This window comes from Anabrus simplex, chromosome 1 (assembly GCF_040414725.1).
Source record: "Anabrus simplex isolate iqAnaSimp1 chromosome 1, ASM4041472v1, whole genome shotgun sequence".
Lineage (NCBI taxonomy): Eukaryota > Metazoa > Arthropoda > Insecta > Orthoptera > Tettigoniidae > Anabrus > Anabrus simplex.
In genome coordinates, this window is record NC_090265.1 from 954,595,711 (window position 1) to 954,615,587 (window position 19,877).

At 40.1% G+C, this 19,877-nt stretch overlaps 1 protein-coding gene across 1 annotated transcript in view; it reads left to right on the forward strand.

The window, feature by feature from the left end:
• Positions 1–4,311: 4,311 nt before the first annotated feature.
• The window catches only part of LOC136857617 (hemolymph lipopolysaccharide-binding protein), a 33,905-nt gene continuing 18,339 nt past the window's right edge, over positions 4,312–19,877 (forward strand). The window contains exons 1-3 of the mRNA XM_067136406.2: positions 4,312–4,449; positions 9,279–9,413; positions 14,719–14,854. Coding sequence (XP_066992507.2) covers positions 4,312–4,449; positions 9,279–9,413; positions 14,719–14,854 — 409 coding nt within the window. The remainder of the gene's footprint in view (positions 4,450–9,278; positions 9,414–14,718; positions 14,855–19,877) is intronic.

Here is a 19,877-nt window from a genome sequence, read left to right on the forward strand (position 1 = left end):
AAAAATTGAGTTTGATTTCCCCCAGTACCTCTTTGTGAAACAGGTTTGTGGTATTGCCTTTTGGGGCTAAGGTAACCAGGGTGCTAGCAGAGGTAATTCTGGAACATGCGAGATGTGAGAAACAATCCTCTCCCAAGTAAAAAGGAAAGGAAGTGTTTCTTTATATTTAAAGGAGATTCCAAATACCAATTTTCATATCTGTTACTTCTTCAGTTTTAGAGATATAAGTATCCCTCATAAAAATAATTCAACCCACTTTTAGTCCTTTCCACCCCTCCTCTTCCTTAAGTGGTTTTCCAGAAACAAGAAAAAACGTTTCTTTATGTTTAATGATTCCAAATACCAGTTTTTACGTCTGTAACACCTTCATTTTTGACATTTTAAAATTTCACCCCATTTTTCATTTCTTTCCACTCCCCCTGAAGTACATTTTCCAAAACAAAAGAAAATACGTGTTTCTTTATTTTTAAAGGAGATTGTATGTACCAGTTTTCACGACTGTAACATTTTTCGTTTTTTAAGATAAAAGTACCCTCATAAAGAAAATAATTCAAACCTAGCTCGATAGCTGGAGTCACTTAAGTGCGGCCAGTATCCAATAATCGGGAGATAGTAGGTTCGAACCCCACTGTGGGCAGCCCTAAAGATGGATTTCCATGGTTTCCCATTTTCACATTTTCTCAATTAAGGCCACGGCCGCTTCCTTCCCATTCCTGGGCCTTTTCTATTCCATCGTCGCCATAAGACCTATCTGTGTCGGTGCGATGTAAAGCAAAAAAGAATGAATTTAACCCATTTTAACTTATTTTTACCTCCTTAAGTCATATTTCCGAAAAGAGTATTCATTTTTAACGGAGATTAAAAATACCAGTTTTCACATCTGTAAGCTCCTAAAGTTTTGAGATATAGATATACTCATTTAAAATTTTCATCCACCTTTTCACCCACGCAGCAACGGAATATCCAAGAATCCTTCCTTAATGAGAACCTACACTGTAATATATATATATCCTCAAAATTGTATTTCTTTATGTCCAGTCGTTTTGGCTCGGCGATCATGAGTCAGTCAGTCAGTCAGTCAGTCACACAGTCACTCAGTCAGTCACTCAGTCAGTCAGTCAGTCAGGGCAGGCTATTTTATATATATAGATATAATAATTATTCTATCTTATCTGAGAAACAGGTAGTTAAAATGTAGAGCAAGTCGGAGATATTGTGCGGCGGGTGGTGCCTGAATTCCTAATGCTATTAAGATGAAGCTCGACAAGTGTACTAAGAATTCAATTTTTTTTTTCTAAATAGGTTCATAAGCATTTACTCCCTAATCAAGTAGTTTACCTGGAAAAAATGCTTGCCTTACCCGATCGAAACAGAAATAGCCGGTAAATTGCTTGCCTCATAAAAATTCACGTATTTTCAAGATTTATAATGACATTTTAATATTCTTGCAAAAGGATTGGCAGAAAATGGCACTTTCATTTGCTAATGGAGTATTTCGTGCTTGCGGTCTAAGGAGCTCGCATGTGGAGCGCAGTGCAGCTGGGTGGGAAAGGATAAAAGTAACTTTTATCCATAAGTGGTGCAAGTCCAAAATTCGGTAAGTTATACTTTTTCACTATATGAGGGAAAGTTTGAGGTAGAAGGGGGAAGGAAATAACATGTAATAAATTAGTATGCGATATTGAATAAGTCCCTCGCATTTATGGTTTTCTTAGCAATAACTGAACGTAATAAATAATCATCATCATCATCATCATCATCATCATCATCATCATCATCATCATCATCATCTGTTTACCCTCCAGGTTCGGCTTTTCCCCTCGGACTCAGCGAGGGATCCCACCTCTACCGCCTCTAGGGCAGTGTCCTGGAGCTTCACACTCTTGGTCGGGGAATACAACTGGGGGGAATAACCAGTACCTCGCCCTTGTGGAGGGATGGGAAGATTGGAAGGGATAGGCAAGGAAGAAGGAAGGAAGCATCCGTGGCCTTAAGTTAGGTACCATCCCGGCATTCGCCTGGAGGAGAAGTGGGAAACCACGGAAAACCACTTCGAGGGTGGCTGAGGTGGGAATCGAACCCACCTCTACTCAGTTCACCTCCCGAGGCTGAGTGTACCCCGTTCCAGCCCTCGTACCACTTTTCAAATTTCGTGGCAGAGCCGGGAATCGAACCAGGGCCTCCGGGGGTGGCAGCTGAACGTAATATATAATGCATATTATGGTTATCCACTGCGTTTGTATCTACATGGGAAATTAATTATATTTTAATAATATTTAAAACTAAGTCAAATTAATATAAAATGCTAAAAACATACAATACAATGCACTAGTGTTATTTTTGGTGACTATACGTCTGGGAAAGCCTCCGTAGCTCAGGCGGTAGTGCGCCGGCACCTCAACGCTGGGTTTCGTGGATCAAATCCCGGTCACTGTATGTGAGATTCGTGCTGGAACAAGCGGAGGCGGGGCAGAAGTTTCTCCGGGTTACTCCGGTTTTCCCCGTCATCATTCATTCCAGCAACACTCTCATTATTTTCATCTGTCAGCCATTAATCATTGCCCCAGAGGAGTGCGACAGGCTTCGGCAGCTGGCACAATTCCCATCCTCGCCACTAGATGGGGGCTTCATTCATTCCATCCCAGACCCTGTCGAATGAGTGGAAAAAGGCTGCTGATTTTCATTTTCACGTCTGAGACTCTTAAATTTACTACAAGCACAGGTTCTGGAACAAATGTTTCCTGGCTACGGCTTAGGATACGCTAACTGATGTAGAGGCCGATGGAGAGATGAAATTTGACAGAGAAGTTAATGTCTGTTTGTCTATTAGGTCACCAGCCCAGAGGCTGGTTGGGTCCTCAGATAGCACCAACAAGGGCTATGCAGCTATAGGAAAACCACAAAAACTACCAAAAGTACCAAAATGAGGCGTACTAGGCAAGACGAGGAGTGAGGCAGTTTGCCAGGCAGCGCTGTTATAGCACAATTGACCCTATGAGCAACACCTTTCCTAACACTCAGACACTAGTTGTGCTCCAAATGGCATTACGTAGCACCACACATACCCCAGCAGCTTCCATACTGTCACAGCCATGGATGAGACTGGGACTTCGGTGGAAGCTACACTTTGCTCTGGCCTGTGCCAAGAGATAGATGTAAAAGTACTGCACCCATCAAAAAATGAAAGCAGACAGCAGAAGTTAATGATGGGTAAGTTATTATTGAACTGTTCACTATTGTTACTATATGTTCCATCCTCAGCCCTAAGGTTGGGTTGATCATCCAGAGCTCCACCATCAGCTGTTGTAGATGGCCTAAGCATAACTGAAAAGACTTACTAAGGAAATGAGGAGTGAGGTAGTTACCCGTTGCTTTCCTCACCAAGAAGTCAGTCTGCCAAGCCCACTGAAATGCGTGCACCAACCGACCATATGACCAATATTTTCGCACCGTTCATGGCAGGGAATGACTGCATAAGGAAAGGCATTACTAGCATCACTCATACCTCAGTCACTTTCTTATTGTCAAAGTCAAGGCTAAGACAGAGGCAGATTAATGAAAAAAAAGTGTATAAATCTGAGGAAGTTTGACTTCAACGCAGGCGCAGCCGAGGAAATAGCTAATAAATAAAATAAATAAATCTGTGGTGTAGTGTTTGGTGTGATTAGCTTCCACCTCCGGAGGCCCAGGTTCGATTCGCTGCTCTTCCACGAAATTTTAAAAGTGTTACGAGGGCTGGAACGGGGTCCACTCTCGGGGTCCCACTTCTCTTTCAGGCAAATGCGGGGATGGTACCTAACTTAAGGCCACGGCCCCTTCATTCCCACTCCTGAGCCTTTCCATAAAACCTATCTGTGTCAGTGCGACGTAAGCCAATTGTTGAATAAAATATCCCCCCCGACCCAAAGTCTCGCACTCCAACACACTGCCCTTGAGGCGGTAGGTGGGATCCCTCGATGAGTCCGAAGGAAAAAAAAACAACTCTGAGGGAAAAGGGATTAAGATAGAAAGAAAGAAAGAAAAGAAGAAAAAAATAAAATAAATAATCCCAAAATTTAGTCAATTATCATGCGAACAGCAAGCAACTTAAGGCCACGGCCGCTTCCTTCCAACTTCTAGGCATTTCACACCCCACCGTCGCCATAAGACCTATCTTTGTCGGTGTAACGTAAAAGCCACTGGCAAAAAAAAAAAAGAGCAACGTCACAACCATAAGATACATTTTAGAGAACTGACTCATGATCTTACACATGTAGAAGTAGATGACGTAGGATACCAGTTACGATAATGGTAGTATTATCAGCAAGCGTCATGACCTCGAGAGACCGAGTAGCCTCGTTAGGAGGAACGTATGGGGATTCACTGCTCGCAAAATGTGCAGCTATAAATACTTGGCCAAGTCATCCAGATAATTATAAATTGTATGGACCAATAATGGAGCTATATTTAGTAAGTACAGTTTAGATATTTATTTTTGTTATTTTATTTTATTTTAATTATTTTTATTCATTTAGGATATTCATATATTTATAGAATAAATAACAACATAGGAGGTTGAATCGTTATTATAATGCTGGATTCTCTCCCCGGCGGTGGACAATGGTAGATATTAATAGGTTGATACTTCATTTGAGATCATGTTTAACAGCTCCCTCACCTCGTACCCACCATAATCCGTAGGTAATGAGTCGCCGTAGCTGCTAATGAAGTAAAAGGCTGCGAACATCCAAAAAGTCACCATGTTAAGAACTATATCTCGAGGCGAATCACAAATATTGACACAAACAAAAATGGAAAAACGTAGGTACACGATACCAGAAGCAAAAACGCCTTAGTGAACATGGGGTGGCAACTGAAATTTTCCGCGAGATAAGGGGGTGGACGTATGTTGACTCTTCGTACTGCTTGTACACATTGGTAAATCGTGTGCTTTTCTCGGACATCCGGTGCCGTTGCCCATGTTAGTATCAAATAAGCGAAATATACCTCACACCTCGTTAAATATAGCTTTTATGGAACACACGCTTCGAAGAAGGACGTTGTACAGTATGTACTGTAAATTGGTATCTTTCACAGAAGGTGCTAAAACTGTTGCCCATATCCCTGGACGTAATGCTGACCTTCAGTTCAGAAGGTCCTGTGTTCAATTCGATAATGTATGGTTAATTCTTTTAGCTCGGGAACTGGGTGCTTGTGTTCGTCTTAATACAATTATCTTAATCTACACACAACACACCACGCTACTAACCATCAGAGAAACTAGCAATAGTGTTGGAGTTAGGAAGGGCACCTGTTCATAGAACATGACTGAATCTACATCAAGTGCTGCTCCCAACAAATTTAGAACGAGACCCAGTGAGAAGAAAAAGAAGAAGAATTGAATGTACGAGACTTGATGAACAAACAAATAATGCGAGTCTTGTGGTTAGGGGCTTGGAATGCATTCACTGTATCCTCTGTCTGTCGTAATGGGTGACTATAAGTGGTGATTCCTTAAGGGCTCTTAACCCCGGAGCATACAATGGATACATGACATCTTTAGATTCTCAACCCTTATGATATTATGTTTAAGAAATGAACGGAGTATTTCATTTTCAAGCCTGTCGTTGTTATTCGCTACCATTTGCCGATACCTTTATTCGACGAATGGTAAAACCTATTCTTCTTTAAAAAGGGAGTGGGCCGTGCGGTTAGGGCGCGCACCTGTGAGCTTGAATTCGGGAGATAGTAGGTTCGAACCTTACTGTCGGCAGCTCTGAAGATGGTTTCCCGTGGTTTTCCATTTTCACACCAGGCAAATGCTGGGGCTGCATTTTAATTAAGGACACGGCCGCTTCCTTCACACTCCTAGCCGTTTCCTGTCCCATCGTGACCATAAGACCTATCTGTGTCGGTGCGACGTAAAGTCAATTGTAAACAACGTGAACCGTGTAAATGAGCGGTAGAGTGTTGGTCGGGCTTGAGAGTCATGCCGAGAAATATACATCAAACACTAACACACAGTGAGTTCCAGCCAATGGCCACCGTAGCGTGCTTGCTATGATCCGAGCCTATCAGCAGGGAAGTCTTTGTTCAAGTCCCTCCCCTGGAGGAGTTTATTTCTTCTGGCGATCTGAGGCCAGTCATAAGCCGCGTGCATATTTAGCAACTCCGCCTCGCAAAGCCCATATGAAGTCGCCTGCGAAGCGATCTTATTGGCTACTACTACTACTACTACTACTACTACTACTACTACTACTACTACTACTACTACTACTACTACTACTACTACAAAAAACGTTTTCATTCCTCCCCTGAAGGGGGAGGCGGGCCTCTTAGACGGTAATGCCGACTCTCAGGCCAGGAGATTTGTAACAGTGAAGGAGATGCTCGGAGAATGTGAGAGGGCTGACGACCCTGGACTATTCTAGGAACTCTCCTCACATTCGCCTTAGTGCAGGTGAATGAAAAACCACGGAAAACCATTCTCAGGACAGCCGACGGTTGGGGCCAGCCGTCAGGTCCAGCCCTGTCCCATCTCCCGAATGCAGATACGTGGTGGAGCCGTGGCCACCCCTCCTCTGCTCGGTTGGCCGGTCAGAGTGCAGAGCTGTTGGACCACGGACCAGCCGTGGCCACTTAAGGGCCGAGACCTACTCTGCATCTGCTAAATTCACCAGCTGATAAAATGACAACGGCGCGAGATATCTAAATATTTTCTTCCAATTATTTATCAGTATGACCAACCCTCTAACGCTCATATACCCGGTTCACATTGTTTCCGACCACCCTGTATATATTGAACCAGAAACGCTGGTCTAGAATAATTGGTTTTGAAGTATTTCAAACTTCAAAATATGCGCCGCGCACCAATCAAGCAGCCGGCTACAGCGAACAAGTGGCGAGTGACGTAGGAGCCAGCTCCAACTCGCCAAGCTATTACGTCATTTGTAGAACCTTCCAAACATTCTACCCATAATAACTCGTACATTAATTATGGTACGAATATGAGAGTAACGTCACCGTACACCCCATTTTAATACCTCCAATACTACCAAGTTCCATTAAAATCCACCACTGATTGAGAAAGTTGTTGAGAAGAATGAAACAGCTGCAGTCTCCGAGACTTTGGTATTTAAGAAACGCGAAAATTGCACAAAAAATCAGTCTTTTCCTACAGTCGAACCTGTACAGTTCACTGGTGGTGGTTGTCAGTGCTACGATACGTCGATCTTATAAAGTGGAAGTCTTCGATACTTTGCAAAAGTCTTAATATATTTCTCTATTTACGGACATAGCCGTGTAGTTAGCGAGTGCGATACTTTGAATATTTTCCAGTGACTAAAATATTATGTGTCAAAACCTACAATTCTTACGTTCATAAACTGTCAATCGATACTTAGTTTTCTTGAATCAAACTTTGAAATACTAATAACTTTCTTAACTTCGTGTAAAAATAGTCTAACATTATTTGTGAACTCATGATATTGTGTGCACGTAACCGATTTTCACTATTCATAAATTGATTTAACAATATTATTCTACGTCTTTAAAACAACCGTGCGAGTGAAAGGGACTAATTTCGGTCAATAGTTTGCATTCTAAAAGTATTGTATATAAATTCAAATGAGTATGTGAACGGGACTAAGTTCACACGTTAGTCATTTTACTTCTAACATCCAGTGGCATCCAGCAGTGTTCATTTCAATGAATAAACTCTCCAAATAACTGTAGATAGAATCAAAGTGATCTTGAAATCCTAGAGGGCCCGACAAGGGTTTGCGTCCTCATTTCTCCAAACATTTAGAGCACCAGATACCTTTGTTTCTTGTATGCTTAGTTCCACAAGTGAAAGTGATATTAGGAAGTGTGCAGATTTGATTCCATTAACATTCGGCTGCAAAAATCTTATTTGAGTTCTTTAATTTTTTGTCTCAAGTTAGAGACTAGTGCAATTCATTATAAGAAGTGCCTCGTGTGTGATTCCATTGACATTCAGCACGAAATATCAGCATTTCTTTAATCCCTTCATAGGAACAGTGAAAATCAATTATTAATTACATCTCCTTACTCGTCGATCCTATAAGTCTAGGGGACTTATACATGTGCTTGCTCCATTATTCCACGTGAGCGAACCCTGCAACTTGAAATCCGAGACCTTCCATAACATCTAGAACTTCAAGACCGTACAGAACAGCACTTGAAGGATTGGTACACGGTTCCATGGTACCGAGAGGTGTTCCATGGTGACGACGGGAGGAACAGCGGTTCGACGTGGGACATCGCCAGCAGTAGGACGGAAGCACATCGTGCCTAACTGATCTCAACTGTAATGAGGTGACATAATTTTGACTTTATTTAATAAATCAACAGTTTAAAATAGATATGAAATTCATTCGAAGTAAAACCCTCTCACTCTCTGTACCCGCTCCACGCCTTTCGTTCATCTCATGCTTTTCAAGCTATAAAATACGGGCATTTACTGGTACAACATATATATCTTTCCACACAATCAGTTTAATACATAATAACCTCAATAACAGAGTTATCAGACTCGAACGCACAATTAGTGCAGGTGCATACGACAGACACCCTTAGACTTTGGTTGCAGTAGCTACAAGGGTTGTTCATTTGAAACTTGGACAGGTGTCTGGAAAATTACAGACAGCATACATTGTATCAAAACGGCAGCATACTGATGACAGATTGAAAGAGTCTACAGACTCTGCGCCAACGCTGAATAAGTTTCTCTATAATCTCCACAATGAAAGATGATGGCTGCCGGCTCAACCATTCATCCAAATTGTCAGGAACCGCTTTATCTGTGAAAAAAACGCTTAATATTCAGTGCTTTCTTCAGAAGACCAAAGATGTGACCTGCCGCAAGGAGAGAGATCATGGCTGCAAGGTGGATGATCCATAAGACCCCAGCGAAAACAGTGTTGTCGACTGCCCACTGCTACATAGACAGCGTAAAGATATTCTTAATGGTAGCTCACAAGTACACTTTGTGACAGTTTTCCTGTTTAAGGTACCTTCTATGCAAGAGAATTGAATCATGTCATTCATTTGGACGTTACCATTAAACATGAATATTGATTTAAAATTTTATTTTACTTATCGGACGCTTATCTCAGACTGACCTCGTTCTAAACTGTTACTAAAAGCAGCAAACCATGCAGTGCTCTCACCTCTTTGACTGTCCCATCAATTATTTGTAATGTTTTCAGCTCTGTCTATGTTTCATTTGAACAACCCTTATATTTGGTTCTAATTACTTCAAATGTTCTTTTTCGTAGTCACTTCTGCTGCTGCTTGGATCTCCGGTTTTTCACAGTGCTGCTCCAGTATGGGATGGTGTCAGCTGTATCACACCAATGTTCACTCTGTCTGTGCACACTGAACGTAACAAAACGGGTCACTGGATATCGACGGCAAGTACTAGATAATAATACAGTTATTTGATTGAGTGCTAGAATGCGAGAGGTAGCTAACCCACACAGATATGGAACTGAGATATTTGAGTTTTGAGATTGTCTTTATGGCGTGATAGTGAGCACATTAAGAGTCACTTTTTTGGTTCATAAAATGATCTACAGTCCAACAAATATAGGAGAATTAAAATCGTCCTCTGATATCTATTATTTATCTGAAAATTATCAGCTCATATCTCCAAACCTGAGAAATGAAATTCAAAAACTGAGTTACTTCTACAAAAGTCCAGTTTTAATCAATTATTTGTTTTAGGATCATATTTACTTCAAGATGAATTTCTTGTTCCATTTAAGGTTTACTAATAGTGTCTGGGGTTCAAGTCACACCGAATCTAAGCAGCTGTCTTCATCGAAACCTGTACTGTACTTGCTTTCAGCCTGCTCCTCCTCTCTGTTAGCAACTTGAGTGTCTGGTTGAAGAGCACGGTACACGGAATGATGGTTTTTCAGGGATGTAAGGATGCAGGTACATCAAGTCCTTGTGTTTTGCACCAGCAATCTTTCTGAAAACAGGATTGAAGCTCTGATGGGGTTCAAATATCTTGATGCTCTATGTTTCCAAGGTCGTCCAGTACTTTTGCTCAAAACCTCAACTTCTTCCCGAAAACGTAGAGTAGTTCTCTGTAAATTAGACCCTCCTTACTCGTCCACGGGACTTATACATGTGCTTGCTTGGTGTGGTACAGCTGACACATACGTCGCGAAATTTCATCTTCTGCCCAGATGTGCCCGTGTGCTTTTTTTAGCTAGATTTGAAGTTGCTGCTTGCAACAAAACATGTGACTGTAACCACGTGTGCTCTTGGCTACCACTAGTTGACGTAATGTTACCGTTTAGCTTAGCTCCTTCTCGCACTGCAAGAATGTGATTCAGAGATACTCCAAAATCTCTATTTTGGGCAGTGGGAGAGTAAAAGTGGATAATAATTATTCATATAATTTGGGCTAATAAATATATAGTCTAATAGTAATATCCAAATATGGCAATAACTTAATTTTTAACAATTTGTGTGTTAGCTCCCTCCCGCATTCTAGAGCACAGTTACCCAGTCCTGCACTAACACCAAATATTACCCATAGTTTTAGATCGAAGAAACATCTAGGTGAAGAAGACAACAAGTTGGCTCTATAGTGCTATAGAGCCAGCCACGTAACTGTAACCTTGTGTCGGTAGATGTGAAATCAAATAACAACGTCACTATCCTTGAATGTTTCACCATTTTCGCACCAAGCAAATGTCGGAACTATACTTAAATCCTTACACCGGCAAGGGTAAGCTCTTCACTAGCACTCCATTTCTGTATTATGTAGAAATACCGTGCTTGTTCTGACAGGTACTGTTCGAGCACGATGAGTTCGTATATTTATATTTGCCGGGCGGGAGAGAAAGTATGGAGGAGGAAAGATCAGGTTTGTCTCTACTACAGAACATTAGATACAGCAAGTTTCAAAGGTTTATTCATTACACTTCTTTTACAATTATTTCGAGTTGCATGGAAAGGGGAAAGGACAATAAATGACGAGTAAATGACTGAGCATAAATGAAGGGTACAAAGGAAGAAAGGATTACATAACGCAAACGTTTAGCTGAACAAATTCAAATTTCGAAGACACACACATAAAGTTATTTCAGAACAATAATATTTATGATTTAAACATAAGTTTTAAGCAAAAATAAACACATTAGGACTAATTTCACAACTTTTAAAATTAATATTGTTGCAAATGAGTTAAAAGGTACGTCATGCTATCGGCCGTGATCTATTTCTCCTGGAATTAATTTAAAAACAAAACTAGTTTTATTATTTCCTGTCTGTTTGTTCATCAGCCCGAAGGCCGGTTGTATCCTCAAATATCATCACCGAAGGCTAAGTGGTTATAGGGAAACCGCAAAAAACAATGGCAGTGCCAAAATGAGGCGTACTAGACAAGATGGGAAGTGGGATGGTCTGCCATTTCTTTCCTCACTGGGCCAGAAAATGCTATTGTAGCACAAATGACCCTATCCACAATACCATTTATAAATATCAGACGCGCTGGTCGTGCTCCGAATATCATTACTGAGCACCACCCATACCCCAGCAGCTTCCACACTATCACAGCCATGGACGAGACTGGGACTTCGGTGGAAGCTACACTTTGCTCTGACCTGTGCCAAGAGATGGATGGAAAAGTACTGTATCCATCAATAAATGGTAAAAGATAGATTTATTATTGTATGAGCAAAATATAAAAGGTTGTATATCAACAAGTTGTTAATATCATGCAACATTAGAATATTTTCAATCAATAGTAAAGTACTGAACACTGGGTAGGATGCAGTAATTTAATACAATAAAGTCATTTTATTGATGTCCGCCTCCCTAGCGTAACGGTTAGTGTTATTAGCTGTCGTCCTCGGGGGCCCGGGTTCGATTCCTGGTACTGCCAGAAATTTAAGAATGGCAGGAGGGCTGGTATGTGGTTGAAATGATACATGCAGCTCACCTCCATTGGGGATGTGCCTGAAAAGAGCTGCACTACCTCGGGATGAGGACACGAGTTTAGACCGACTCGTTGGCTGAATGGTCAGCGTTCTGACCTTTGGTTTAGAGGGTCCCGGGTTCGATTCCCGGCCGGGTTGGGGACTTTAACTTTAATTGGTTAATTCCAATGGCCCGGGGGCTGGGTGTTTGTGCTGTCCCCAACATCCCTGCAACTCACACACCACACATAACACTATCCGCCACCATAATAACACGCAGTTACCTACAAATAGCAGATGCCACCCACTCTCATCGGAGGGTCTGCCTTACAAGGGCTGGACTCGGCTAGAAATAGCCACACGAAATTATTATTATTTTATTAAGTACATTAATTCATAATGACGCTTGAATCCATTATGTTCCTGGAATACTGCAGATTATTATGAACATTTAAAGCAGAGCAGGAACTCCCAACGGATGGGAGGTTAATAATTCCATATCTCCAATACCAAGGTGAATGCTCCATTCCTTAATGTGTTGGGTTTTTATTTTCACTAGTGTATTTTCTAAAACACTCTTCCTAATAAATAAGCAACAAAGTGCGCTACATGGCGAGATTATGGAGAATACTGAAGTTTGAAAACAAACTGTGGTGTTTAAACGCTGTTTCTGTTATATTTTTAGGCTGCCAGGGAAAACGAGTGTAAGTCAGAAAATGTAAGTAAGATAATTCCACGGTTTTAGCCGTGGAAGGGATTTAGATCTTTGTTTTAAGTGGTATAAGTCAAAACTAAACTATGTGTAAAGTACTTAATTTCGTCCTAACAGTACAAGTAAACAAGTTAATATCTATCTAGGGGAGAAGAGTACAAGTCATTTTCTGACACACTCCTTTTCCCTGGCAGCATCGACTTTTAGGTTCTGTTATATTTTTTCTTTCTCTTTTTTATGTATATTACGTCGACGTGTGTCGTACAATACGATTAGAAACACGTAAGAGCACTACGATCTAACATCGTTCGGTGTATATGATGGACTAGGTTTTGCCTGAGATTTCGCACACGTGGAAATTAATTTTATGACTATTTAGAGAACTGATAAACACTGTAAATAATTTTCACTCATGATAATCTGAAGGGCAAAATGAATTGTTACGGCGATTTGTAATGAGTGAAAGTAACTATTTATAAGCGGCGCATGCAATCAACCCTTAGAAAAACACTGAAAGTAATCATATAACTGCACAATAGATAAGAAACGCAAGTACTGGCGCCTTCAAATGATACATAGCTAAAATTAAAGTCTCGCTAGTGTTACCGAGGTACGGGATTAAGGAACTTAAGTTCAAATATCTCAGTGAAAGGCTCTGATAGGAACAAGTCTGGGGAAATTCTGCAGCCTCTACTTTATTACTGGCCATTTTCGTGGAAAACGCATTAGGAATTTTTATGTTTATTCAATTTAAATATAATGACGGGAAGACCGAGAAAGTTTCAAGAATGATGGCTCCCTCTGAAAATCATAACAATAAAAATGAATTTATGGACAGACACTATATCTCTCAGTGTTTTCTTTCCTTTGCGTGAAACGTAGCCGGCTAAATGTTCTCCGAACGCTATCTAAAGCGTACTTGCGGGTGTCTCGTGCTTTGTAATTTCAGTTTCGGGAGCGTCAGGCAAAACCATTTTCCATTCTTATTTGAACATGACGAGGGATAGATTGATAAAGCATGTTCTCAGGCACCGGGATTTGCTTTCTTTTTTTTTTTGCTAGTTGCTTTACGTCGCACCGACACAGATAGGTCTTATGGCGACGATGGGACGGGAACGGGCTAGGAATTGGAAGGCAGCGACCGTGGCCTTAATTAAGGTACAGCCCCAGCATTTGCCTGGTATGAAAATGAGAAACCATGGAAAACCATTTTCAGGGCTGCCGACAGTGGGGTTCGAACCTACTATCTCCCGAATACTGGATACTGGCCGCACTTAAGCGACTGCAGCTATCGAGCTCGGTCCGGGATTTGCTTATTCGAGTAAACATTGTATGGAGAGTCCAAGACGAGAATATGACGAACAGGTCTGAGTAGATGCTGGATGCAATAATTACGCAGAGTTTAGTATTATATAAGGCAGGTGTTCTTAAACTTGTGAAACATGAAGGCCAATAATTTTCCACAAGTCATCATGATTGGGCACAGCATGTTATCCGCCAGCCCTCAAATGCACCTTTCTTATTAATGATTATTTTGTTAATATTAAATATCTTTACTTGCGTATATAAATATCTAATCAGTATTTAGGCTTCTATTAACGGTTCACCATGAGTAATACCACGTGGTAATGCTACGCACGCAAGTTTTTAATTCCACATTCCATCTGTTTAAGGTGATATTGATGAACACATTTTACCACAAAATAAATGCCAACTAATATATCTTCTCTCGTAATTCGGGAACATTCTTAGGTGTGTTATCTGACATACTACAGATTATTTCAGCATGCCCCGAATTACGAGCTTAGATACAGTCATATTTCTGTCCTTTGTGCAGCCTGTGTTCATTAACATGCTCAAAAATCTACAGGACAGCTATGAACAACGTGAGAGACTTGAGGATGCAGCTTTTGAACATATGCAGTTAGATACACGTTATAATGACGTCATTAAAACATACATCTTATCAATTAAGTACCGTTTGTTTTGCCACATATAATTTATTTTAAATATTTAGAATGCGAAGTGGAAATATGTATTTTACGAATATGTTGTTTTTTTTTTCTACAGATCAATACAATAACAAGCTCTCCGCGGGGAATTCCGCTTAAAATTGATGTCGACATCGTGCAAGGCCTTAGCTCCCACAATGGTTCAGAGCTGGTACAACTTGCAGACACTGCTACTATACATTCTCCACTACCAGGTAATAATTATGTGTATGCTTTAGAGTGTTTTCTTATACAAACTGGAAAAGTCTCGATTACAGTGAGAATCATTGTCAATACCACGGTGGTCAAATATTAAGTCCTGTAAACTCATCAAGAAAACTCATCTTACTCCCGGAATTTCGATACAGCCAACACCTAGGGACAAACACAGTAAAAGTTGTTGATTAATGTTTTCCTTCAGAAAAAGTGTTTGTTGAGAGAGTTAGTTAGGAAGACATCAGAAATACACTCCTTGAACTTGTCAATGTGCAATTCTTTATTCCTCCAGCTCAGGAGAAGTAATGTTGAATAAAACTGAATAACTTTATTATGTAGTTGTGAAAACAGTGGTTCACCGACATATAAACACATGTTAGCACATCAAACGGAATCAGGCATTCAAACGCTTGTTGCCAATAATGAAGAAGGCGACGAATATGATCTTTTTGTAACTCTTAAGGGAAAATTTCTATTTTTAACTTTTAATTTGAAACTAGCACGTCTCTGAACAAAAATATGTATAACTGATATGCATTTTATTATGAATTCATAAACGAATTAAGAGAACATATGCATATTCGTTATGACAAGGCGAGCCCTTATCGAACTGCTCATTTACTTGATCATTCATTTATTGAGAGTACATTGAATATTCCTTTTTAGTGAGTACTGGTAATTTGCAGTGACCAAGACATGGGTTTGAAAATTTTAACCGGAAGCTTGGAGCCGAGGGTCTATTTGTTCGTAAGCTATATTAAGAAAGAGGGGTTGCTACTTGACGCACCCGACCTTGACGTGCTTGCATTAGAACAAGGAAATGATGGAAGACAATAGCGTGAACCGACGGACCACATTTCTGAAGCCCGGCACAAGGCTAGAATATCATACGATATCAGTTCGAAGAGAGCACCGGTGACGTGATGATTTGAACCAATGAAATGGTAGCATCAATCCAATATTGGCTATACACTGGTTAAAGCAAGATATAGCTCTGAACGAGTGTAGGACAGCGTCTGTGGAGGTGAATTTGTAAAAGTGACCAGCGCGTGGGATAGTTGCCCTTATTCGGCCGGAGTCTTCAAAGTAGTAAAGTTGTGAGAAGAAGTGTGCACTTACGGCGAGTGCGGAGTCAGGTATTATGTGTCTCGATCGTGTGGGGACTTTCTAACATTTAGCTCAATACGCTCAAACATCACTTAATCACTCATGATTTAGGAGCGAGCCAAGAATATTTGAAGGCATGGGGGCCTGTAAGAACAACGCCGATATAATAATTTTACTTTTACGCATTAACATTTCTGGGTGGAATTGAACTTTGATAAATTTGCATTTCATTGTCTTCAAATTTCATAAGTAAAGAACAGTTTCGATATGTACATTTACGCGCATAGTTGCCTGCTTACTTAAAATAGTCTTTCCGACGACTCGAACGCCATAGTTTCTAGTCCAGCATTGTATACGGTTTTCCAGATGCTGTGCTGTGACATAATGCAGTTGAAGTGCGGAGTGATTGGGAAATTGACGTAGTTACGGTTAGAAACAAGTCACCTGGAATTGATAACATTCCCTATGAATTAAGACTGCCTTAGGAGAAACCACCATAGCGAGGTTATTCCATTTAGTGTGTAAGATGTATGTGACAGGAGAAGTGCCATCTAATTTTCGGCAGAATGTTGTTATACCTATTCCCAAGAAAACCAGCGCTGACAAGTGTGTAAACTACCGCACCATTAGTTTAGTATCTCATGCCTGCAAAATTTTAACACATATCACTTACAGAAAAATGGAAAGACAAGTTGAAACTGAGTTGAGAGAAGATCAATTTTGCTTCAGAAGAAATGTATGAATAAGTGAATCAATCCTGACTTTACGTCTGATCTTAGAGGATCAAATTAAGAAGAACAAGCCCACGTATATGGTGTTCTTAGATCTAGAAAAGGCATTCGATAATTTTGATTGGACCAAGCTATTTGAGATTCTCAAGGTGATCGCAATTAGGTACCGTGAACGAAGAATTATCCGCAATCTATATAAAAAATCAGTCTTCAGTGATAAGAATCGAGGGCTATGAAAAAGGAGCAGTAATCCAGGAAGAAGTGACGTAAGGCTGCACTTTGACCCCCCTTCTTTTCAATGTTTATGTAGAACAGGCAGTAAAGGAAATCAAAGAGTAATTTGGAAAGGGAATCACAATCCGAAAAGAAGAAATCAAAACCATGAAATTTGTTATATTATCTGAGGCTGTAGAAGATCCGGAGAAATTGCTGAATGATATGGACGGAGTCTTGGGTAAGGAGTACAAAATGCAAATAAATAAGTACAAAACAAATGTAATGGTGTGCAGTCGTACGAAGTCAGGTGATGCAGGTAATATTAGATTAGGAAATGAAGTCTTAAAGGATGTAAATGGATATTGTTACTTGGGTGGTAAAATAACTAATGATGGCATAAGTAAGGAGGACATAAAATGCATAGAGCACAAGCAAGGAAGAGCTTTCTTAAGAAAAGAAATTTGGTCACTTCGAACACTGATATAGGAATACTTTCGTTTGGAGCGTGGTATTGTATGGAAGTGAAACATGGACGATAAATAGCTCAGAAAGAAAAAAGAAGCTTTTAAAATGTGGTGATACTGAATAATGCTGAAGGTGAGGTGGATAGATCGAATCATAAATGAAGATATACTGAATCGAATTGATGAGAGGAGATCGTTGTGGCTAAATTTGACGAGAAGAAGAGATAGAATGGTAGAACACAGCTTAAGACTTGTTCAGTTGGTTTTTGAGGGAAGTGTAGGTTGTAAGAACGGTAGGGGTAGACCGAGGTACGAATATGACAAGCAGATTAGAGCAGGTGTAGGATGCAGCAGTTATGTAGAAATTAAAAGATTAGCACAGGATAGCTGTATCAAACCAGTCTATGGACTGACGACTCAAACAAACAATGGTGTTAGATAACCGGATAGTTGTCACGGGGGGAATGAGAACTGGTTTTCATAGTCACGGGAAATTACTGGTAGGTTGTATTGACCCTGTTGTAATACCGTGAATGAAAGGAATGTTGTAGTCAAGATCCGAACTAGTAGAAGAAGGAAGACGACTGGGACCCAATTTCTACGCCAGGATGGTGAACCACGGACCGAACGAGTTCCAGTCAATAAGGCTGGCTAGAAGGATTGGGAGCGGGATGACCGGAAACAGGCGTCCGAATCAACAAATGACGAGTATTAGATTTGCAGTGTTGAAACGTATTTGGGCACGTGTTTTAATGTAGCCAAGGGGAGAGGTTAGTTATTATTTAATTTCAGTAGGTTTAGCAGTTTTTGGAAGGATTATGTCATATTTCAGTAAATGTAAGGTAGCTTGTTTATATACATGTAAATAAGTGTAAAGTTCATGTGGACCGATTGCATAAGGTCATAGCTTGCTTTCTTTTTTATTGAGATTTTATAGCTGAGGGGTTAACGACATTCTTTTTACAAGTCAGTTCCTTGCCTTTTGCCTTGTTTATTATTTATTTGTTTTCCTTTGATGGTTGAGAGGCAGTGAACGTCTCGGGGCTAAAATGTAAATGCAAATGTAAAACGGATTTATATTAAAGTCAGGAAGGACTAGATTAATTAGATAATAGGATTTCAAAGTGTACGAGAACAAGCCATCACGTTTTATCTGATTTATTGCATGAAGTGTGGATGAGAATGTGCTGGATGGTGGAGATTGGATCCACGACCTTTGTTAGCGTATTCTTCACGATTATTCGAATATCGATATGGGTGTGAATTTGCAACTGATTCACGATTTACTCGATCGCAGTTTCGTATTCCAAGTTCCGAATAGTAGAAGCAGTTTTCTTTAAATCTTGCTATTATTATTATAATTATTATTATTATTATTATTATTATTATTATTATTATTATTATTGTTAATGCGATTTTCTCTAGTTAAAAGGGGAAGATATTTCAGTAACTTTCATATTTTCAGACATGATATATGTGTATGTGGTAATTTCTCAGTTTCTAGTTATTGTCTCATTACACAGTCGGCCATTTTACTTCAAGTTTAACTTTACGAGCGCGAGTGCTCTGGTACATGACCAGCGCGGTATTGTTATTTTCTTGAGAACAAAGGCAAGACGACGTCATTTATATTTGTGTCAGTTGTGGCAACTTCAGGACAGGTGATATTGTTGATATGATGGTGAGTAAGGGGACGCGTTCCTCATTCTAAAAGGCCTGCATCTTCATGATTGAGTAACCTGCCTGTGGTAGACTTGTGAACAGTGTGTGTGTGTGTGTTAAGGGTTGGAACCCGGATGTTTTGGTATTTGCTGCAATGTTGGCAGACTGAATCTCCGCTTTTGAGTCATTCCGCCGTGTGTTAGACGAGGATGATGTGTGTTTATACGGAGGAGAGTATTATTTTAGCGGCCTCATTTGTGTTGATTTTATTGGTGTTTGTCATGTCACTACGGTTGACGCTGTAGATGATACTTTTATATAGCGACGCTTAGTTTTGACTTGTCTTTTATGATATGACCACGCTGAGCATTATTTATGTCATGTAATCTTTTCCAGAGACCAACGATGATTTATGTGTTGAAATCCTACACTGTTATTTTCTTGAATTTTCTGTCATGTAATTTATTTCAGGGACCCACGTTGATTTAGACTTGACATTGTAAGGTCCACCAGATGAGTGTTTTTTTGTCATGTAATTTTATTTCAGGAACCTACGTTGAATAGAAAGTGATTGTTCGAAGTGCAAAATTTATCTCATTAATATTTCCCATCGAGACAGTGTGTGTGAGTGAGAGTTGCATAAATGCGGCATCCTTTTTCTTGGCGATGCCTGGAAAATATGATATGTTTTTGTTCTTTGATGTGTGTCTATTGTGACATTTATGTGATTTTTATTGGTGTGTGGTTCCGATCCGCATTTTTTTGTGTCCATGAGTATACTCATAATCGAGGTGTATGTATTGGTAGGATGTTTTACCACTCAGCGCAGTTTTATTGTGTAC